Source organism: Saccostrea echinata, unplaced genomic scaffold (genome assembly GCF_033153115.1).
Source record: "Saccostrea echinata isolate AGI-Se365-2 ecotype Australia unplaced genomic scaffold, CSIRO_AGI_Sech_v1 ptg000009l, whole genome shotgun sequence".
NCBI classification, from domain to species: domain Eukaryota; kingdom Metazoa; phylum Mollusca; class Bivalvia; order Ostreida; family Ostreidae; genus Saccostrea; species Saccostrea echinata.
In genome coordinates, this window is record NW_026889758.1 from 30,676,015 (window position 1) to 30,700,496 (window position 24,482).

General features: G+C 32.1%; 2 protein-coding genes across 2 annotated transcripts; both read right to left on the reverse strand.

The window, feature by feature from the left end:
• Nucleotides 1–1,655: 1,655 nt before the first annotated feature.
• LOC133182640 (stress response protein NhaX-like) lies at nt 1,656–6,866 on the reverse strand. The gene is made up of 2 exons (XM_061317487.1): nt 6,747–6,866; nt 1,656–1,973 (listed from the first exon to the last, which is right to left on the reverse strand). Exons 1-2 carry the CDS (start codon nt 6,864–6,866, stop codon nt 1,773–1,775), a joined length of 321 nt encoding a protein of 106 aa, XP_061173471.1. The 3' UTR covers nt 1,656–1,772.
• Nucleotides 6,867–9,995: 3,129 nt separating this feature from the next.
• On the reverse strand, nt 9,996–11,233 carry LOC133183578 (stress response protein NhaX-like). Its single transcript, XM_061318517.1, has 4 exons — nt 11,075–11,233; nt 10,780–10,863; nt 10,433–10,542; nt 9,996–10,237 (listed from the first exon to the last, which is right to left on the reverse strand). The coding sequence occupies exons 1-4, from the start codon at nt 11,127–11,129 to the stop codon at nt 10,046–10,048; spliced, it is 441 nt and encodes a 146-aa protein (XP_061174501.1). The 5' UTR covers nt 11,130–11,233; the 3' UTR covers nt 9,996–10,045.
• Between the last annotated feature and the right edge of the window lie 13,249 nt (nt 11,234–24,482).

A 24,482-nucleotide genomic window follows, 5' to 3' on the forward strand; every position in this document is an offset into this window, starting at 1 on the left:
GTACTTACTTAGTTTATTTAATACCCATGAGCAGTTTTGGAATTTAAGAGGCAGCCATATTCAAATCTATGTACTTAGTTTATTTTATACCCAGAAGCAGAGAACATTTTCAAAGATTTAATGCATTTTATTAAATGACCCTGGGATCATGAATTTCACAATTTTGTGAGAGGGCTCAACGTTTATTACAATCATGCCAACAGTTTGACTGCTTGATGCCCAGGAGTTAAGAAGAAGATTTTAAAAGATTGCATTAATTTTTTTGGTTTTAGCCCCACCCCGCAAGCCCATGGGACCATGAAATTCATAATTGTTGTTCCCCTTCACCCATAGATGCTATATGCCAAAATTGGTTGAAATCGGTTCAGTGGTTTCAGAGAAGAAGCTGAAAATGTTCAAATGTTAACGCACGACGACAGACAAAAACGGATAGCAATAGGTCACCTGAGTGAGTCACCTGAGAGCGATCATTTTCAGTGCTAGGAAGACAGGAATATCAACAGTCTCCTTTAAAGTCATCATTTCGCAAATTCTGTGGTTGATACAATGACTTTGTCAGCAAAAACAATCTATCATTAAGTCAAATGCTGACTGACGTTTTTCATACTAATTGTTATATCATTATTCACACATTGAATTGTCTATAAATCTTCCGTTTTCCAGAGCGGTCCGTAGGAGATGCTTACTCCTTCATGGCACCTGATCCCACCTCTGATGTTTTTAGAGGTCCGTTTTTGCTCTGCTCTTGATTTGAATTTTTTCTATGGACGTTTGACATTGATTACTATTCGTTAATTCCAAAAATTGGTGTACATGGTGTTGAAGCACAATGACGGAATACAGATTCTGATGTCTTGCTGTGCTACACATTCAGAGAAATTAAATTTGAAAAATATAAAGCATGTCAGGAAAGAAAAAATAGACCTTGCTTTTGAAGATTAGCATACTGATATAAAGGCTGTGCAGAAAGTAAAAACAAGTACATTGATTAAAGTTCAGTGGTCGTAAAATGATTTGTTTTCCCAAAAAGCTTAAAATCTATCCAAGAACATTTTTACAAAAAAATTCCAGAAGGTACTGGCAAGAACAAGATTCCTCACTGCCCAAAAGCCCTAAGTGCCGAGTAATCGTCTAAAATTACAGCCCTCCACCGGCTGGTGGCGTCTCAATATGAGTGAAAAATTCTCGAAGGGACGTTCAACAAACAAACAAACAAACAAAAATTTTCAAACCTGGGCATACTGACAGGGACATTAAAAATGTTTCATTTTATTAAGAAATAATAGCACATTTATTTTCTGTTTAAACTTTTAAAAATAACAATCTTTGTAAAACATTTCGAATTGCTAAAAAAAATAAAACACAGGACTATAATTAATATTTTGTAGATGATTTTTGTTTGTTTGTTTGTTGTTTAAGGTCCCTCTCGAGAATTTTTCATTCATATGGAGACGCCACCACTTGCTGGGGGAAAGCTGCAAATTTTGGCCTATACTCGGCACTCAGGGCCATTGAGCAGTGAGGGATCTTTTTCGTGAAAACAAATTGTCGATAGAAAAAAAATATCCTTGAGAATCTCTCAAATGCTAGGCGAGCAATTTTTGAGTGGTTAAAAGATCTCATATATCCTGAATGATATAATTATAATGTCACTGCTAAATCCCAAATTTATATAAGAATATCTATTTCTTCGATTTATAGAAATCCAGTCACATGGATAATTCAACAAGATTGAAATTCGATGGTTCTTGTGTTCTGTCTGTTACTTTTCATCATTTGGCACTGTCTGTATACACAACCACAGGAACTTCAGAGTGGTGAACAATGTAATCACTAACACTTCCTAATATCGTCCTTGTGAGTACACCTAAACCCCGACTGCCTGTGATAATCAGAGAGGCATCGATATCATTTGCTCTTTTAACAATTTCGTGTCCTATATCACCAAATAAGTTATTGACTTCTCCTTTAATCTACAATACAAGAAACACAGAAAATAAACACCGTTGTGATTTTATAAGATTAAAGGCATAGACACATCACTGTATAAGGCCTGGATTATGCTGTTAGAGTAGTTTTCCTTTCAAAAAACATAAAAACATGCATTAGATGAATTATTGAAGTGTGTTATATATTTTTGGTTCGGAGTTAGGATTGGATTGGGTTGAGAGGTTTGATTGTCCTAAAAGCAAACTTTTCTTGGTTGACTCAAGATTCGATTTTTTTGGCAATGTTTAAACTAAATTTTAAATTCTAGATTCAAGATTATGTGGAAATTGGATCTTTTTATATTCTTGAGAAGCAGATTTTTTTTTTTCAAAACCTCCTTCACGAGAAGAAAATTAGTGTTGTGTGTGGCTTTCAACCCAACTCCCCGAGGGTCTCTACAGCCTAGTAGCTAAGTACTTCGGTACTAGCATAAAAATACGGATGTATATTTAATTGCTGTGGTAAAATTTAGAACTTTATTTCAAAATTAAGGATTATCTCCATCATGCATAGCTCTTATCCTTCGACGTATTTGGCTCAAGTCTGTGACACCCCCTTTATTCAAGCTCTTCAATTTTTTTAAATTTAAATATTTCGGACTTCATACGTTTCGGCTTGCTGAAGAGACATAATTTGTCGAAATACGCATCTGGTGCATCAAAATTGGTACCGTATATTATTTACATTAAATATATCGACGACGTTTTATCAATGTATAAAAGTGCATTCATTCATATGTAGACTCGATATGTCAAGTTTTACTGACTATAGAAGATAATGGACAACTGATAACTAAACCGTATGACAAACGGAATGAAAAGCTTTTCCATCGTTAACTTTCTTTACATATTTATGTAGCAATATTTCAACATCGCCTACATATGGTAGTCTTCCAGCTGATCTGATACAGAAAAGCATGCTCTGAATACTCTCAATTTTTAAACGGACGAAAGCAAATGACAAACAAACTGATGTACAAGGACTTAAAGAACCCTGTTTAAAGTCAATTTTCAAAAAAATTCTATGGTCGTTATAGAAACCTTGTTTGTATATACAATATATCGTTAGATCGTATTTTGTCTGACATGTTCCATACCATTTGTTATGTCATTGATTTTAAACTAAATTTGACATATAAATACTCCGTCAATACATAGGGATCACGGCGGGCGTGACCGGTCGACATGGAATATTAACTCCCTACTCTTTCTAGGCACCTGACCATACCACTGATGTTTCCATGGACCGTGGTTTTGCCCTGTTCCGATTCGTTTTGTTCACTGGATTTATGAAGTTGATCACTGTTCGTTATCTTCATCTTTTACATATATTCCTGCAGTACGAATTCGCTTTAAGGAATTTTTAAGCCAAAGAATGTGCATAGCACACCAGTGTTTCACCAGCGCCGTTGTGGCTATCCTAGCCTATTCCGGTAATAACCAATCCAGTTTATAACTAAACAAAATACATAAACAAAAATTCAATCTTTGACATCATTCGCCTTTAAACCGAATCAATATTTCCTTGTATCATTTCCATTCAATAGTAATTTCCTATGCATGGAAATAATCGTCATGCTATAAAGCATGTGTGTTAGCAATAGATCTCTTGCAAACAGAAGAAATGCCACTATCCGATGCCCAACGATTGCTTGATAATCTTTATATCTCTAATAAACCCCTTTTATCTCTCTCTTCATAGTGAGGGTTCATACTGAAAATTACCAGTGTACTGCTGCACATCACAGAGGCAAAACCATTAAAAACACGATTAGGCTCAGTTAAAAATTCGACATTATAAGAAAATCAATAATTTTGCAGTCGTGTAATTCCTTAAAATATTTTAAAAATATATTTAATTTTTCATTTATATTTCTTTGCAAAACTTTTGACCTTTGTTGTGTTCAAAATGATACTGGTATGGTTTTAACAAATTAATTCTACAGTAGATAAAAAAAATCTTTCAATTCTCATTCATGATCCAATGGAAAAAAGGATTTTTTAAATAACCCCTCCTATTTCCTGTATTTTAAATTATCTTTAAGAGGCGCTATCCTTAGTTTGAATATCAAATGACCATTTGCCTTAAACTGCTTTAGGATTATCGAGAGAAGTTTGGTTGAAAGTGGCTAGGAGATTCATAAGAAATCTGAAATGTTCGAAATGTCATAAACTTCAGGCAGCGATTGACAAAGACAGAAAAGCAGTTTCACAACCTCAGGCTCATGTGTACTAAAACTTACAGCATGTGATCATAAAGTGAAAATGAAAACACCTCCCCCCAATATATATATATATATATATATATATATATATATATATATATATATATATATATATATATATATATATATATATATATGATAATTTTATAGTTAATGGTATTAAATTGAATTACCATGAAGATGTATTATGTTATTTATTACACCATGCATATCGAATTGTACTGTATATAATTTTTACAATCTACTACGGTATCTCTCTCTACCAAATACATATTTTGCGGCAGATTTGGAAACATATGTCTCCTTAAGGGAGAAATCAAAAAGATTGATATCAGATAAAAACTAAATTCAAATAGTAAAAAGGGAGGTGGTCAAGAGCCCTAAAAGTTTTTTTCGACATATATGATTACAAAGAAATTGAATCTTGAGCATAAGTCTTGTGCTATTAAATGATTCATTTTATGAATTAACAAAAGAAATTTTATTTACAGTGTCAGAAATACTAGTATTTTTGAAATAATCAAATTTACATCCACATTCATCAAATTGAGTTTTGAATAGGGGGCTGAGGCTTGATGAAAAACTATGTCAATTTATTTTTTTGTAAGATTTTGAACTTTTGATCCTCTTAAAACACAACTTAAAACCAACATCTGTTTCGTTAAGAAGTCTGTCACTGTTATTGATTGATTGATTGAGTAGTTTAACTCCGAGTCGATAGATTTTATTTTCGGTGGTTGTTAATAATAAAATAATGTAGACTTAAATTTTGTTTCATATAATGCAAAAGGTGAAGATAACGAACAGTGATCAACATCATAAGTAAATAATAAGAATCATGAACAGGGCAAAACCTGGACCTCTTGAAATACAAGAGGTGGGATCAGGTGCCTAGGAAGAGTAAGCATCCCCTATCGACTGGTTACACCCGTCTTCAGCTTTTGTATCGATCAGGTAAACGGAGTAATTCGTAGGTCAAAATTGTTAAACAATAACCTAACAATTAATTGGAACATGTCAGTCAATGTATAACCCAAAAATAGGGTGTGATTGCAAACAAAGTCGTTATAACAACCATAGAATTTGAGAAATGCTGCTTTCAAAGGAGATACATAGTTGAAAACTCTGTAACTTACTTACTAAAATTTTTCAGTAACCTGTCTCTGTTTAAGAATTGATTGTACTCAGAATATGCTATTCTGTATCGAGCCAGCTGGGAGACATAAATATCATGTGCAGGTGATTATGAAAAATTACATAAATAGGGAAAGTTGACGATGAATTAAAAACGGAAGTCTTCCCGTTTGTCATATGGTTAAGTTTTAAGTTGGCCAATAATGTCTATAATCAGTAATATATCTGAGATTGAAACAGATGAGACAGACTCTATGGTGTCCTTTATTTCGAGTTCAAAGCGTATGGGATATATATATATATATATATATATATATATATATATATATATATATATATATATATATATATATATATATATATATATATATATATATATAGAGTTGACATATGAATGAAATAAATATTGTTCATTCATAAACGTCGTTGATATAGACCAATGCAGAACTCCAGGAGTAGGAAACAAAGTTTATACAAGTATGAACATCTATATTACAAAAGCATAGTCCTCAATTTGTTTCGAGTTGACATAAGAATGAAATTTAATATTGTCATTAAGTTTTCTTTTTCTCACACAGATGTTCCAGAATGCTGCTTTATAAGAATATAAAAAGGTCGGTTAATAAAGGACAAAATTAGTGCTCCTAGTAATTCTAACGGATTTTTGGAAGAACTGGTCTCCAAACACTACATATATTTTTTTTTCAATTCGGAACTCCAGGATCTCTGTAGGAAACAAAGTTCATACAAGTATGAACATCCATATTACAAAAGTATATTCCTCAATATGGTTTCAGCTTCCCGTTATTGTGTTCCAACATATTTAGAGCCCGATCTACTTGCGGAGTCTCTTTTGTTAGCATTTGTTGTAATAAATATCCAAGTTGTGTGTGCTCAGAGCACAATAACAAATTAAATTTTGGGGATAAACTGCAACTTAACTGTAACTAAATACATGTCATTAAAATTATTGTTTTAAGAAGCTTTTTTCATGAAATATTTAATCTGTGGAAATATGTCACATGATATAATCATGCTCAAGTTATGAAGCCAGTTTTAGGTTGCGACTAAAATAAAAACAGTTTACGTTCCTATTTGTTTTCTGAAATCAGTGCTCTTTAGATGCATTAAAATAGTTCAAAAAGGTCATGAAAAAACCATAAACTGAGACCTGCATTAAGCCAACCATTAGTACAACTTTTGAAATGTTTTGAAATTAACCCAAATTGTTAATACGAGTTTGTCCTTGAATATAAAAAAAACTGCAATTTTATTGGAGACATATTATAAATGAACATCAAGATATTTAAAAATTAATTTTAGTCTGTTCTCAGTTTATGGTCTCTGATCTAAAAACAACACTTGGTGCATTTATGTATATATGATATGTGATACTAACTCTATTATCCTTGATATACACTTCCATTTCACGTAACAATTCCTTGGCTTTCTTTTCTTTTTCTTGATGTGCCAGAACAAAAAAGTGTTGGTCACTTGGTATAATTGGATCTGTAACCATATTAGGAAAATTACATATATAAATATGTGTGGCACTTAAGAAAAAGATACACCTATTTTTACATGTGTCCAAAAAGCATTTTCAACATAAAAGTAAAGAAGATGACATTTTTACATAATAGCAGAACACATTAATGCTTTCATTTTTAAACTTTTTTGTAACAAAGTTTGTTAACATAATTGTGTTGTATTTTTATTTGGTCAGGAAAGATGGAACATATTTAGTAAGAAAGACCAGTTATATCATTCACCTCAATCAAGAGAAATAACTCACCTTTGTTTTCAAACTGTAACTATTGTCTGTCACATGAACAATATACAACTTATTCTCTTCTTTGTGAAGGTTTTGCAGGTACCCTGAAGATTAAGTAACACTATATTACATTTCATTTATTATTTTGAAATTCATTTACCTACTTTTAATGAACAAAACTTACATTCCAAGGCTTTCCGGGCAATTTTACTTCCATCAATTGCTATCAAAACCTTCATTTTGTTTGTTTACAATCCAGTGTGAGCAGTCAAATATATTTTTATGATCCACAGTAATCAATGCAGTTTGTCAAAGCTCAATTTCTTGACGTATCTTAGGCAAATAATCACATTGCCATTTAAACTTGGAACTACGTCCTGTTGATATGCACGTTTTAGGACATTCACATTAAGATCATATGAGAATGATTCTCGGTCGACACGGTTGTTTTGGTTAGTGCAAAATTATGAATAAACCTCATTAGCATTCTTTAACTGTATAACATTACAGATAAGGAAAGGGGGAATTATGATTGCCAGCCATGGAAGTTTTATTACTTCTGAAAAATATTTCCACAGTTCAAACAAATTAGTTTACAAAAATTTACGATTAAAGCAATGAATTTGAGATGAAAAGTAATTGTATTTAATCAATTGAAAATGTAAAATGAAATCCTTTGATTTAAACTTTAAACATTGTTAAATATCCTTGAAAATACAATTGAATAATTTGCGTTATTTTCTTAATTTAAACTATACATGTGAGTTAAATTTGATACTCTATTTTTCTGCATTATTAAAAAAAAAACACCAGCAACATATTTATTTTGTACTACCTGATAAGGGTCGGTTATTTACATTCATGATAAATGATAAGGACACGGATAAGTAGAAGCTTTGTAACTTGTTTCCAAATCTTTTTTAATTTTCTTTCACTGTATGTGTTTCGTTTTTGTTTTTGTTTTTGCTTTTTTGTTTTTTGTTTTTTTGCTAGACATGTTCCAGTGAAATGTGGTCAACTAAATAATTTGCCTACAAATTACAAATTACCAGAATTTTAATTTGTTGGTTTTCCTTGTAAATCGTAACAGTTGACAACTCATGACAATTGTTCCAAAAACACAAAACTGAGGAGTTTATTTTTGTTATGACTAAGTATCTATCAGCAGTCGAACGTGCAACTTTTTAAGGCGACAATATCAGAGTTTCTTATTTTTCTGTGGTTACGATCTCCTATCTAGACAAAGACATGTAAGAATTTTTTTAAAAAGCAGAACAGCAAGACTACATACAAATATGAGAAAAGCTGTGCAGCTTTAAATAAAGCTAAACATATCCCAATAGATCGCCATAATGGAGTTCCAGATTTTTACTTTGGACAACTATGAACTAGGAAAGAACAACAAAGCATCAGTTGCTCAAAGTAATCTGCAAAGAATTCTCACAGAGATAACAGTAGATAAGCCCTTGTAGTCATATAAATTGTGGACGTTGTAAACAGGATGTCTTTCTTTGGTAAAACATCCATATATAGAAATATAAAAATTTTTCAAACGTTATTATTATTATTATTATTATTATTATTATTGTGGTGTCTTTTTTTCTCGAATTTATTGGGATATATCATCTCTACGTTTGAAAGAAAATGAATATTGCTTATTGATAAAATGTCGGTACAAGCTTGAAAATACGGATATATATTTAATTGCTGTGGTAAAATTTTGAAATTTATTTCAAAATTAAGGATTATCTCCTTCATGCGTAGCTCTGATCCTTCGAAGTATTTGGCTCACGTCTTTGGCACACCCCTCCCCTCCCCTTTTCAGTTCTTCCAAGTTTTTTTTATTAAAATATTTTGGATTTCCAATGTTTCGACATGAGCATCGAAATGCTCATCTGGTGCATAAAATTGGTACCGTATAGGACTTACATGAAACAGAAGAAAAACAATACAAAATTGAGGAGGGATCAGGTGCCCAGGAGGAGTAAGCATCCCCTGTCGATCGGCCACATCTTCCGTGAGCCCTATTTATTGATCAGGTAGACGGAGTAATCTGTAGTCAAAGTTAATATAAAAATAAAGGTCTAACAATTGGTATAGAATATTTCAGTCAAATGTGCTAATACCATAAAATTTACAAAATGCGAATTTTAACGAGGTTGTTGAAATCCCTGTATCATTATCTGTTAGTAGCTTGCTTTGGTTTAAAAATTGATGTACTTGGAGCATGCCTCTGAGTATCGGATAATTTTGGAGACATAAACACCATATGCATGTGATAGCGAAATATTATTACATAAATAAGGAAAGTTCACAATGTAAAAGCTGAAATCACTTCGTTTGTCATACAATTTAGTCATTACTTATCCCTTTTCTTTTATAATCAGTAAAACCAAATATGAAAAATATGTGACAGACCTTTTTTTTATTTCGAGTTCACTTGGATATATCGAGTCGACATGAATGGAAGTAATAACTGTTTTTTTTTTCAAAGTTGCCGATATATATGAATGTCGAGTTGAAGGCTACAGTGCGTTTTTCTTCTTTTCATACAGAAATTTTCTAATAAACTCTGCTTCATACTAATATAAAAACAGGTCAGGTAATAAGGGAGCACGATTAGTGCCCATTGAAATTCCAACAATTTGTATAAAGACCCGGTCTCCAAAGACTACATAGGTGTTGTCAATGAATCTAAGGTACGGTCTACCTTAGGTTTTCTTCCTTCGCGTTTGTCCATGTGTGGAAGTTTTGTCTAATTTCTTAAAACTTAATATTTTGCATAAAAAAGTTTTTAAAAAGTTTAACAAAATGTTTGCTGACACTAGGAAGAAAAGAAGTCAGACAACAATTAAACAGCTTAAAGGCATGTTTTATTTCGTAACAAAGTATAATATTTAACAATTGAAGTAAATGTCCTTTGGTTCCTAATGTTTGTAAACCATAACAGGGACTTCTGAGTGATGTATGACAAAGTCACTGACACTTCCTAACACTGTCCTCCTGATGAGTCCTAAGCCACGACTCCCTGTGATTAGCAAGGTGGCCTTCATTTCATGTGCCTTTTTAACTATTAGTTCTCCGGGATTTCCAAAAAGTCGAATAACCTCACCATCAATCTACTCATTGATTGGAAAATATTAAAAAGATATATAGATGAAGGAAAATAAGCAAGTACAATGTATCAAGATACACTAATTTACATGAAAACTAGATTTCCTAGGCTTAGTTATTTGTTTCACAGGTTTTCGTAGAAATTTGACAGTCATGTAAATAGTGATGTACATAGTGATAATTTTTTTTTCTCTACTGACCTGATTTTTACTCAGGAAGTCACCCATCTCATCCATTAATGTTTTGGCTTTGTGTTCTTCTTCCTGATACGCTAATTGAATTAACTCTGGATCAGCTGGTATCACGGATGCTAAGAAATACAAATTAGGTCAATGACTGAGAAAAATACCAATATGAAGGAGTCTTAAGGAAATTGTTCCTGGGTATGGCATCGCCTTTATCTTGGAAACATTGATACCGACATATACTTATGACAGGGACAGTGCAATCTCTCTCTCTCTCTCTCTCTCTCTCTCTCTCTCTCTCTCTGGGGGGTATGTGTGTGTGTGCTTCAATGAAGTTTTCTTGACGAAAAATACATACTCACTATTATACGCAAAATTATGGAGATGATCTGTCACGTGAACAAGAGTCACCTTATTTTCTCTCAAGTGAAAGTGTCTCATGTACCCTTAAAGCATAGAAGATAGATTTAAAAGTATGATATAATGGGTAAGTAACGTAAGCTTTATGCTTATCTATATGTTATAGGTAATCGCAACATAGCCAAACTTATCTGTCTCTAAATCTCAGAATTTTCTAATTATATGTATTTAACCATATTACAAATATTGAATCTATTGGTACTGTAGAAATAATAATATTACAGTAGCATTACTTACACTCCAAGGCATCTCTAGAACATTTACTTCCATCCACAGCTATCAAAACCTTCATTATTGATTCTCAGAAGATGATAAAGCTGATTTGTGGTGTATGTAACCTTACTGTCACGAATATAATATTAAATGGACAAGATAAAAGTTCAATTGCACGCTCCTATCAAGTAAAATAAATATGTTAGGGTTTCTGAATCATGTAATGTTGACAGAAGATTAGGTATTGAATGTTTTGGTACCTAGGCACGCAAAGTTTGTGTACTTGTCTTGATTTTTTTCTTGAATTATATTTTATCTCCTACTCTTACGCTTCGAGTTTATGCTATCAACTTTCTTTCTGTTCCTTTATACGGAAATTGTTAAGTGAAAGTTATTTAGGTCATAGGAATTGACATCTATTTATGAATATAACAGACTGAATCATTAGATGTATTATTATATTGAAAGGCACACATATTTTAATCCAATATAAAGGGAAAGGCCTTAAAATATGATCATCAGATCATTAGATATCGTGTCTAATTGTTTTAATTCATTTTACACCTGTCTAGCAGCCGACGTATTTTCCAGAATATGAAGAGAAACATGACTGTATAAACTCAGTCATTAAAATAAGACTTGCAGTTCACCTGATGAGCAGGTATTGAAAATATAATCAATCAAAAAAACTTATCAGTATACAAGTATCTGAGACGAATCTTTCTGAATAATATAAATTTTACACATGTATCCCCAATTCTCAAGATGAAATCTTATCTTTTGCTATTAATGTTTACTTTGGGACACTTGAGTTGCAACCATTTTTAAAATTGATTATTACTCGAATAAATCGGTACCTAGAAAATCATACAACCCCGTAAGACATTTTGTCAGATTTGTGATCTTATGTTAATGAGATAGGGAAGGATTCATTTTAAAAGCGCCCTCTTATTTATTTTCCCTTGTCTTTTACGCAAAATTAGGCCTGAAATTGTGTTGATTACTTAAGATTTAGAATTGATAAAAGTATTTTACATACATATTATATATTCCTATTAATTGCTTTGTACAAAATAAGTTATTCGAATTATTTCTTTTATGAAAATAACTAAATATTTAATCCTTACGAAAGTCTAAAAGGATCAATCTATTGGGAAAAAATCAAAAGGCTTTGAGTTTCATCAACAAACAAGTTGATGAAACAACGATATCAACAGTCTTGTTTGAAGTCAACTTTTCGCAAGTTCTATGGTCGATACAATGATCTTGTCAGGAAATACAATCTTTCATGAAGTCGAATGCTGATTGACGTTTTTCAAACTAATGGTTAGGCCATTATTTACACAATGAATTGTCTACGGATTTTTCCGTTTGCCTGATAATGACAAGGAGCAAACAGCTTTAATCTTCTCCATTTTTTAATTGTTGGTGCTAGGGTTTTCATATATCACTTGTATATTTCTTTTGACAGGTCCTTTCTTTGGATACCAACACTTTTGAACTCTTAACCTTGCTATTTTACCTACATTTGTAAAAAAATTAAATCTTGGCTTGAGCTGCCGGAGGGGGCATCAACGTTTCACAAACACATCTTTTTTGCAGAGAAATCTGAAAACTTTTCTTACCTTCTCTCAGTTTAAAATCAAACTGAATATATTTAAAGCCGAATCAATTTGCAAGAAGAAAAAAAAGTTATTTCGAATATGTCTCTATATTTTAATAATATGTTTTATGATATGACATAAATTTGGTCTAATATATCAAGAATTCATGTCTACAATAATGTCAATTATTGAGATTGTTATCATTATAAACGCTCGATATGTTAAGACCTTATGTTATGTTAGCACTTCTTAGCATTTTAAAAATCTTTTAAAATATGCCAATCATTACGCTTTCACTGAAATTATTTACTGCGTTCAAAAGCTTACATTCTGCTTCCAGTGAAAAAAAAAATCACCTATTCTCTTTTTAAGCTCATATAAAAAGTATTTTGAATATATGTGTAACATACAGCTTACCAATAAAAATTTCCTTCTTTTTTGAGTTATTACATATAGTTATTGAATGGGGAAAATCAGTGATTAATGCCAAGTATCTCCTACACCTACACATTTCTGCGCATATGCCTCTTATTATTTTGCAAAGTATTGAATTTTACATACAAGAAACCTAATATACTAATGAGAAAATTATATTAAAATGAGGAATAGGAATTTTGTCTCTAATTATATTAATAGTATGGACATTGTTTTTAAGGGAATGAAATAACTTATTTTAAATAAAAATGATGCAACAAAAAGTTGAACAATAATATATTTAATGGAATTTGAAGTCAAGGGTTCAGTCACAGCTTGCCGAATTGCTCAAACAGACGTCAAACGGATGAGAAAAAAAGCAGTAGAACACAATTCGTTGGTAAAATGTTGATGAAAATCGTCCACCACTGCATTTCAGGGCTCCATTGAAACAATACAAATTTGGGGCAGAACAAACACGGACCTCTTAAACCATCAGAGGTGGGATCAGGTGACATGAAGAAGAAAACATTCCATGTCGACCGGTCATACCCTTGAGCTCCTTGTCGGGCGAACGGAAAAATCCGTAGACAATTTTGTGTGTGAATAATGGCCTATAAATTTCTGTGAAAAACGTCAATCAGCATTCGACTTATTGATAGATTGTACTTGCTGACAAGATTATTGTATCGGCCATAGAACTTGCGAAATGTTGACTTCAAACGAGACTGTTGATATCTTGTTTCATCAGCTTATTTGTCAATAGCTTGTCTCGTTGTAGAAATTGTTTGTAGGAAGAGCATTCTCTTGCGTATCGATTGAACTGGTAAACATAAACTCCATATATGTGCAGACAATAATGGTATATTGCTACATAAATAATGAAATTGACGATAGAAAGTTGAAGTCATCACGTTTATCATAAAGTTTTGTTGTAAGATTACCATTAACCTCTTTTTCTAGTAAAATATCCAAATATGAAACAGATGTATCAGACTCTGTGGTATCTTTTTTTCGTGTTCAAAGACATACATCGAATCAACGTAGGAATGAAAATGAATATTATTGATTGATAACACGTCCTCGATATATCTAAATGTTGAATTGAATGCCACGGCAAAAGATTTCTTTGTTTCATGTAGACGTTTCTGAATAAATTCTGTTTCATATGAATACAAAAATATGTCTGTTTATAATGGGGGCGATTTTACCTATGGGAATTCCGACAGATTGTTGAAAGACTTGATCTCCAAAAATTACATAAAAACTCAAGTATTTTTTTAATATTAACTTCGAAGTTCTTGTGTACAATCAGAATGTTTTTTAACGAAATAATTTTGAGAACGACTAATGACAAGGTAAGTAAATTTGCAAGTTGCGTTTGCAAATCATGTCTAACGGACATCAAGGAAAGCAGACCGGTCAAGTTCAGGAAAGAAGCGCATGAGTTCCACACAAAACGCAAGCAAACGTACATCTAACGAACATTTAACGGACCTACCAAACTTGAAGCGGACACTATAGTTCTGTGGTTTTCGTTCCAAGTTTTGAACAATCTCAAAACTTTCTGGCGGATAAAATGAACTTCACTAAATCTCTTCGGACATCCAACGTACTTGCCGAATGAAACGTAAGCAAATGGAGAGAACAGATTGATAATTTTTGCCATCCGGTTGACGTCCGTTAGTGCTATCTGGTAAGGTGTGACTGAGCCCTAATGCTGAATGTACTTGAAAAGTAAAATATCGAATGTGATGAAATCAAATGTTCTTTTTTCTGTTGTAATTGAATAAATGGAAAATGCAATGACTTATCGCCAAACATAAATTATAAACGATAACTCCACCAACCTTATCACAAGAAACGGAGTGACATCTGTTATGCTTCTTGCAGTCAAAGGTACACATGTATGGGCCTTTGGCGTTATTAATATCGCTTTCTCACAATACATTTTTTATTTTCTCTTTATTGTATTTATCTTATAAACCTTTATCTCATAACTTCAAATTTTTCTTTGGTCACATGACATGAAATTCTTTGACTATATGAAGCATCTTCTGGTTTTCAACTTCGATGCATACTACCCGTCTTTTTTCCCATTTTAAAGTGAATGATCTGCCATTAAGGCTATTGTTTGTGTTACATGTATGTTATACTTATCATTATTGTTATCAGACCTCTTGATGCATAAGACCTAATTTTTTTTACAATACTGATCATAAAGTTCAAAAACTACTGTGAATATGAATAAAGTTTTGGTTTTGGCTTCCCTCCTTTCTTTGTCACGAAAGATCAAAACCAACTCGTAATCAAAAACTAGATATCGTAATTTTGGTGGAAGTCTGTAAATGCTGTGCTCAAGAATATAAAAAAAGTCAGGGAAATTAAATTCTTATATTACTGTATTCATCAAATGAATTTGGCTATAAATATGAAAAATTAAAAAAAAAACTATATCCAAAAAATTGAAATTGTATCCTCAACAACTCCTTAGTAACATCCTCCAATAATGTCTCAAATTTCATATCTTCTGAAAATTACTGAATCTATACATGTTCAGGTCTGGTAATTCTATTGATGAAAAAATTCAACTTAGATGTATATGGTGCAAATGGGTAAAAACTTGTCAACGGAGAATCCCTAGAGTAGTTATCGATATAGATTTTTACATCCATTTTTGCTACCAAACTCTTATGAATAATTAACAAGTGTTTCACATTCTCCTTTAAAATACTCATCGTGTTATAAACCAATTTTTCCTCCAGTAAAATCCACTTTTTTACTCGGAAATATAATCAGGGAAATTGCTCTTTTCAAGGACATAACCCGTCTGTTGGCATTATATAAATATCCTCGTCCCCACTGAGCTGAAATGATTTATTAGATTTATTTGACTTTTTTTATTTGATAATGCATTGAACCATATTTTTTAAGCATAAAATAAATTTTTATCCTTCTTGTTAATTGATATATATGAACAGTTAGATTTCTTATTGTGGGTTAGATGTCTAATTGTGTGATATACTCTCTTACTGATAGAGAAAAAAAAACTTTCATCAATAAATCAACAGAAGTGTGGATTTTTTTTATGTTGCCTAGATTTCAGGCTACACCAGGCGGCGTGCTGCATAAATGTATATGTCTAGGTGCTCGTTCCTGTGTAAATTTTCAATACTCTGAGTCTCATGTTTAGTGTGAAATCATTTTAATTCGTGGGGGTTTATGTTCATAGGCAACCAACATTATACAGGTTCTTGGAGATGTAATTTCATGGCTAACTTATTTATACAGAAGATTCAGTGAACTGATATGTTGACAAAGTAATCGTTCGTGGGAATGTTAATTTTTGGGTAACGCTTATTCCACGAAATCCACAAACTTTGGTCCCACCTGAACAATACATAGTATATGGCATATTGCAGATGACTTTTCTTTTCATTCTAAAAAAACTATACATGTACGAGACATCCTTACTTTTTAGATTTTTCTAGTGGATTATTTACTGTAGCAAATTTAAGAAAAACTTTGCTAACGATTAGATTTATACATCAGTCAAAATGATTGCTTTCACGACATTTTAAACAATATCAAATAAATGTTGGATTGTTTTCAAAGAAAATATCTTTTAACAGTAAATTTTTATTATTCCCAAACCCTCTTAGTCAGATTGGATACATACAACTGGAAACAAAGATGATTCAAATGTTGAATGTTCAAAGGATATTTTTACGGAATTCAGTAAAAAAAAAATGAAACATTTAATTGAAATTCGAAAGCATGAATTTGATCAGCTAATCTTCATCGAAAAGGTTGGTAATAAAAAAGCAATATGTTCAAAAGTACTTCTTGGTTATAACATTTTATTCTTACATAATTGTTATAAATTGTCATTCCAGTCTTCACGGAACATGATGCTTCTTTGACTTAAAGAAATCCTTAACACTAATTAAAATAGTTTTTCTTTTTGGGCATGGGATAATTTAATCATATAAACTGAAAAGTCATCTTACTGGATTTCGCCAAGGCATTCGATAAAGTACCACACCAACGTCTCCTCCGGGAAATGAATTATTATGGGATTCGTGACTGCACTCTACAATGGATAAAAAGTTTCTTACCAGACAGAAAACAGCGAGTATTGGTTGAAGGGATATCCTCCAACATAGCAGATGTGAACTCCGGAGTACCTCAAGGCACAGTGATGGGTCCCCTATTATTTCTTGCCTACATCAATGACCTCCCGGAGGTGGTAACATCAAACGTAAAATTATTTGCAGACGACTGCCTCATTTACAGGACAATCCAATCAATCAATGACACAGTCCAACTTCGACAGGACTGATGTGCACTTGAGGTATGGGAAAATGACTGGCAGATGGCTTTTCACCCTCAGAAGTGTATCACCATCCACATTTCTAAAAAACGCCATCCAATTAAAGAATCATACCAACTGCATAACCATACCCTGGAAGATGTCCAAAGTGGTAAATACCTTGGAATCACAATTAGTAAAGACCTGTCATGGCGCGAGATTATCAGCTCAACTTCTGCCAAGGCCACGAGAACAATTGGATTTTAAGAAGGAACCTCAGAAGTTGCCCACAGGCTATCAAGAGCAAGGCATAAACAACCCTAGTACGTCCAGAATTTGAGTACGCGTCAGTGGTTTTGGATCCTTACCAACATCATCTAATTCAACACCTAGAAGATGCTCCGCACCGGGCAGCAAGGTTCGCCACCGGTGATTATTCATCAAGGGATCCAGGAAGTGTGCCCACCATGCTATATCAACTCGGCTGGGAACCATTAGAACATCGGAGGGGCCCGAAACCGAGTGATCATGTTCTACAAAATTTACCATCACATTGTGGAAGTTCCGGTACATCACATCCTACATGTCACCAATAGCAGAACCCATGGTTCTATGGCAAACAAAATCCGCCAAATCAGCACCAGGGTTGATGTCTACAAGTATTCATTTATACCAGCAACTATCATAGCATGGAACAATATACCTGCCACAATTAGGAATTAACCATCAGTGTACACCTTCAGACACGCTACACAGACCATCAGCGTGTCCCTGATTTTACACCACTAAACTGTCCACTTTTAACTTTTTACCCCTTTCAAATGTACATATGTTTTTAACTATTCACCACAGAATTACTGGAGCATTGACACTCAGAGTTCACTCCACAGAGGGAAGAAGAAGAACAGTTTGGTTCTTGGGTCCGACTAAATGCATGTTGCCCTCGAACCTAGTCAATAAATGTATAATGTTTCTTTTTCCTCTGCTTGGGCATTATTAACGTTACTGCCTGACTACAGCTGTATATATTCCCTCTGTGGGTCACAAGTTAAGCAACTGATTCTAGATCACTGACCCCTAGCTGACTGTTTATCAGCTCTATAGTAAAGTTCCTAGATCACCTTTGCAATAGGCCTCTTGTATCATTGAAAAACATGATATGGTTACATCTGCAAATCCAGCTTATACACACTGTTCACTTTCACAGGATAAAATTCTTCAACATCACATTTTAGTCTTTAATACTTTTAACATTCAAGTCAACGAAAGAGAGATCGATTTACCCTACCTATCCTGGATTCCTAAACTTCATAAAGATCCTTACAAACAAAGATTGCTAAGAAAAATTGCAAGGTCCAGCAAATATTCTACCAAGCCCCTTTCTTTATTCCTCACAAAAATATTGACTGCTGTAAAGGAGAAACTTCAGAGGTACATGTACTTTGCTACAGTATTTCTAGAAGTTGTGTCAATCACATATGGATTCTCAAATACTCCAAAGAACTTAAAGAAAATTTAAAATCACAATTTTTTTTCAAAAGTCAGTTATATCAAAACGTATGACTTTTTTTTACGCTTTGTACAACAATTTCTTTTATTTAAATACTTTTTGATGTTCTAGACAACTGCTTCTTCAATAAAAATGGAAATCGGAAATTTTCATACTTTTTTTGTTGGTCATCTACAAAGTTACTTTGTTAAAGTCACTCTGATTCTACACACAAATAATCTAAGGTTGATATCAAATGGATGCTGGAGTTTCTCATTGACAACAGCTAGGTCGGGAGGTCCCTAATCGTAGTATGTATGTGTTAAATTTGCCATGTTTTGCACTGATTTACGTTAGAAAATACTTTGTTTTCTTCAAAAGCACAAAAACACTAAGAACAACTACATTTTTAACAAGATAGGGTGTGTAACGCTCATGTACCCTCTAGAACCCCCTTGTACCAAAAAAAAAATCCCTGCTGTTATCAAGATAGTCTAGATCTGTATTTTACGACATTTGATATGGTCAATATTTTTTAAACATAAATCACAAGAAAAAGGACAATCTCTTATAATTATTAGCTTCAGTACACATTACTGATTAAAACTAAGTATAATTGAAGAATTTATCTCATGATAAACTAACACTTAAAGTTAAAAGCTCAAATAAACCTTCCTTATAGAAAAATGGGTTGTTTTATGATTTTGGAGTCAGGTATGAGATTTATATACTAGTAAATAATCGTTTGTAAAGTCTTTTCTAAAATCTAATTTTTTTTATTCTGTTATGTTAAACTTAGCGTTTTTTTTTTAATTTCCCGGATACATCAATATTGCATGAATAGAATAACACATATGATTATAATAATGGAGTAAATATGATGAAATAATAAATAATGAATGCTGTCAAATACATTCTTGAAAATCAGAAGTTGTCGTTGAATTATTTTATTTCTTTACAAGCAAGTTTACAACATCAAAAGCAGTGATTGTTACATAATTGAAATGCTTCTTGCTATGCAATCTTATGTATATTTATTACTTCTTGAAAATAAATAATTTCTTCATAATAATATATAATAATATTTTTCTCATTTATTCCAAGCTCCCTGATTGGCAAAAACTTGATCACTTGATCAGGTATATAACAGAATATAGACTTGTGTTACTATTTAAAGATTCTGAAATGCATATTGACTTGATGTTTCTAAAAATGGAAATACTATAAAACAAGAATAGTGCTGAATTCACAATAGCTAATACAGTGTATGACTTGATTTTATGGGGGGGGGGGGGATCCAACTCTTATTTATAATTGTGATGTTCTGTAATCATTGGTAAGGTGTAACATTATGCATTGAATATGGATCTACTTATACTTTTTATTAAAACATATTAGATATGTTTTTTTATAAATCGATACAGAATGTATTAAAACAATTGTAGCTTTTAAGATTGGTAAATTCCCTAAATTACTACATCAGTATAAAGGAAACACACATATTTAACAGGTTAATTTATTTATTCTCTCTCTCTCTCTCTCTCTCTCTCTCTCTCTCTCAGGTTTTTGTAGAATGTATCATGCCTGTTGGATCAGGAAATCTTAAGATAATGATTTCCTGTGGTTTTCGTGATCATAATATTGCGTACAATGCTTCATCTTTTTTCATTAATGCATTCTGAAACTTATCAAATCCAAGGAAAAACTATGAACATTGCTTGTAATCTTTCGGGTAATCTGATAATGAAATGTGATTTTATTTTATTTCTTTATCGAGTTTCACAGGATTAATTCCGATAAAAGGAATGAGAACTTTTCTGAATCAAAAGCAGAATAATGAGCAATGCTGAAAAATCCGTTTTTACATATACTATATGGAAATAACGAACAGTAATCAAGCTAAAAAGTCCATTGAAACAATACAAATCTAGAACAGAGCAAACACAGACCTCTTAAAAAAACATCAGAGGTTGGATCAGGTGCCATGGAGGAGTAAACATTGTCATGATCGGGCAAACGGAAAAATCCGTTGACAATTCAGTGTTTAAATAATGATAGATTTAATTTGCTGACAAGGTCATTGTATCGACCATAAACTTGCGAAATAGAAACTAATTTGACTACGGAATATTCTGTCTGCCTGTTCAATACTTGGGGCTGATGGTGGATATGAACGGTCGACAGGGGATGCTTACTCCTCCTAGGCACCTGATCCCACCTCTGGAGTTTCATTTTCCGGTGTATGTGTTTTATGCCCTGTTCACAGAATTGTATTGTTTGTAGATTTTTTGAAATCGATCACTGTTCGTTATCTTCACCTTTTTCATACAAGGCCAAGGATCCAAATTTGTATAAAGCACTAACGAAGATCAACGTCACTAACAATAAAAATTGTCAAATTTTCCGGACAACACTTGTCCTTTCCTTAGGACAAAGAAAGGGTTAAACAGTCATAAATAAAAACATTTTAAACATCTAATACTACAACTATGCTACTGTATCCTATTTATCTAGAGTTTTACTGTAATGAGACTTCTTCCGCCTTAAATCCTTGCAAATTTTTAATTCTTATATTCAAACTGTTTATTAAACGAATTATCTTAGTTTATTTCATTTTTATTTCTTTATTTATATAAGGATTAGCTTTCTTTGAATATTAAGCATAAAAATACAAATTTTTTAAGCATATATTTTCTTTCAAGATCCACAGTGTTGACATGCTTTTGTTGAGGTAAGAAGCAGGGCATTTTTTTTATATTTTTCTTTGCCTTTTTCTTAATGCACAATCTTCAGGGCTAACTTTTAGAGATTTGAAAATTTGTAGACATGTTATATTTTGTTTAAAGAAATGTTATTTGAATGACTTCTTATTTGACTAATGTATTTTTGTTCAAATCATGACCCCATGGATAGGACGGGACCGGTGCAAAAAAAAAAAAAAGTCTTGGTCCCACACCTTACTGAATGAAAAAAAGTAAATGTCCCATACTCATTTTGTTTGAAAAAGTCAAATTAATATTCCTAAATTTATAACATGACCAAAATCAGCATCAGCTATTTAGAGAGATGTGATAGGGTAGATGACTACCTCCTGTAGGTACATACCCATTTAGGTGAAGTAAAGTTAGTATTTTTCTTTTTAGAACTAAATGTTTAGAAAATTTAAGTGTGATTCTGGATAACATTCAACTTGTCAACGCATAAAATTTGGGTTAAATCATGTGAATGAAGAATATGTAAGCCATATTTCATTTTAACAAACAGGAAGATGAAGAAAACCTTTGAGCTCTTTGGTACAAACCTTGAAAATCTAATTTAATTTTTAATATGTATTTATATTTGGAAATAATCAAGAATTCTAAATGTTTCTGATTTAGAAAAATAGAGTTTCTAACGTTGTATGAAAATTGAATTTTCATAGCATCATCATGTTAAGGTCAGTCAGTGGATATTAGTGTGTTCTCTTGACCATATTCTTTTTATTTTTCATGGAAATAAGGCAAATATGGTATTGTTTAACTTGTAATAGCATGTGATTTTTAAATCTTATAGTAAATATTATATTATAAGAAGACCTGAATTTCAATAGAGAGCATCTTTCATCAAGTTAAGGTCAGTCTATCTCCATTGGTGTGTTCTCTTAATTGACCTTAACTTTTTTTTTTATTTTTCGATGAAATATGACAAATTTGGTATCATTTTTCTTGTAATAGCGTATACTTTCTAAATGTAAAATGAAATATTATAAAAAGATTTGAATTTTCATTGAAAACATCTATCATCATGTTAAGAACAGTTGAATCGATATTGGTTCGTTCTCTTAATTTACCATGACTTTTTATTTTTCAATGAAATATGGCAAATTTGGTATTATTTTTTCTTGTAAAAGCATATACTTTTTAAATATAAAATGAAATATTGTAAAAAGACTTGAATTTTCATAGAAAGCATCTATCATCATGTTAAGGACAGTCGAATATTTGTCAGTGTGTTCTCTTAATTGGCCAAGACTTTTTTTATTTTTCAATAGAATATGGCAAATTTGGAATTATTTTTCTTGTAATAGCCTATACTTTTTAAATCTAAAAAAAATCTTCATTTACATACAATTTGAAAAAGTAGACAGAAGACAGATTCACACTCAAGGTCAGGTCTAGATTGCTGAAAATAGAAGGAACCTGTATTTGAGGGTTTATTTCAGGGTTACAAATTACTATTCATAAATGACTATGAGGTGTTTTTTCACTTCATTATTCAATATACTGATATGAATATTTAAAAAATAATATTAGGTTCGATAGTTAGGTTTTTCCATACATATTGTATTACTTTGGTGATTTATTTTAATTGCAATAATTTCTGGTTTTTTAGAAGAAAAATATTGATTTCCCCTCTACATTACTGTTGTTAAAAAAACTGCTTTTCCCATCCTTATGAATGCTCAGAAATGTACCTGTCCCATCATGCTTTGCACCGGCCCCGCCCTGGTGATAAATATTGCCTGGTCCCTTATATGCATTTATCACGTGACAGTCAAATAATGTGGCCAAACCAAATTCAATACAGAGTTGGGTATACTATGGTATTTCATATAATTTTACAGTCATGTGATAATAAAATACTAGTAGCTTTACAAAAATGAGTTCAGTTTAAAAAGGAATCTATTTGTGCATGTCTAAATTCCGTTGATTTCTTCGTAGTACGCCGTAACGGTGCTGCGTTGTATAAAAAGTCAGTTTTAGAAAGAAAGAAATTCTATGACACTTATTTTACCTTTAATTCAAGGAGTTAAAATTACTTACTTTAAGGGCTTGTGTGGAGAAAGAAATGGCAAGACAAAGTTATCTGCACATTTAACAACATCTTCATTCTATTCGATTGAGTTCAAATTCTTATTTACATTTTTGTTTACAAACACAATTATTCATAAACTCTATCATTTCTCATTATCTAAAGTAAGACTTTTCTACCAGATGATTCCAATCCATGTTTAGGATGATACCATTAGGTCGATTAATAGAGAATCTCCTTCCCTGAAAATCATTAGTTCTAAACATTTTTAATGTTGAAAGTAGAACCTTTGGCAAGACTTCTTTTCAAGTAGAAGATGTTTAATCAATTCTTCATAATCCAAAACAGGTCTGCTAATCAAGGGGTACAATTTATCATGAAATGTTTGTTAACACCAAAGTCGTTGAAGATGGAATATGAAAAATATGATCATGTAGAATAGTTATGAAATGATTATGCTTGTCATTTCTTTCTTCCTGGAAAAATAACAGCTGATTGAATTTAAGTATACCTTTGCGATACGATTGACTGAGGAATTCTGTTTAGTGTCAATGGGTGTTAAGGCTTTTATCAACAACACTGTTCCTGTTCATATTTTTTAGCTGATGATAACTGTTTACATTGGATGAAAATTTGATCCTAATACAACATCCATTAACGAAAGATCGTGTGGCACTTGTTAATTATTCATATTACAGAATTTTTTTAGCAGCAATGGATGGAAAAATCTATACAGTGCAAACACAGGGGATTGACAGTGAGCTGTTGGCAATATCTAATACAGAATTATTTTATATATTTTCATCCACTGAATATAATGGT

Excerpts from the sequence above, each read along its gene's own strand:
- LOC133183578 (XM_061318517.1), bottom strand. The coding sequence starts at position 11,129 with ATGAAGGTTTTGATAGCTGTGGATGGAAGTAAATGTTCTAGAGATGCC. Across the intron at positions 10,864-11,074 it reads TTCTAGAGATGCCTTGGAGT|GGTACATGAGACACTTTCAC; the intron begins GTAAGTAATGCT and ends CTATGCTTTAAG. Across the intron at positions 10,238-10,432 it reads ACTTCCTGAGTAAAAATCAG|ATTGATGGTGAGGTTATTCG; the intron begins GTCAGTAGAGAA and ends ATCAATGAGTAG.
- LOC133182640 (XM_061317487.1), bottom strand. The coding sequence starts at position 6,866 with ATGGTTACAGATCCAATTATACCAAGTGACCAACACTTTTTTGTTCTG. Across the intron at positions 1,974-6,746 it reads TGTATATCAAGGATAATAGA|ATTAAAGGAGAAGTCAATAA; the intron begins GTTAGTATCACA and ends CTTGTATTGTAG.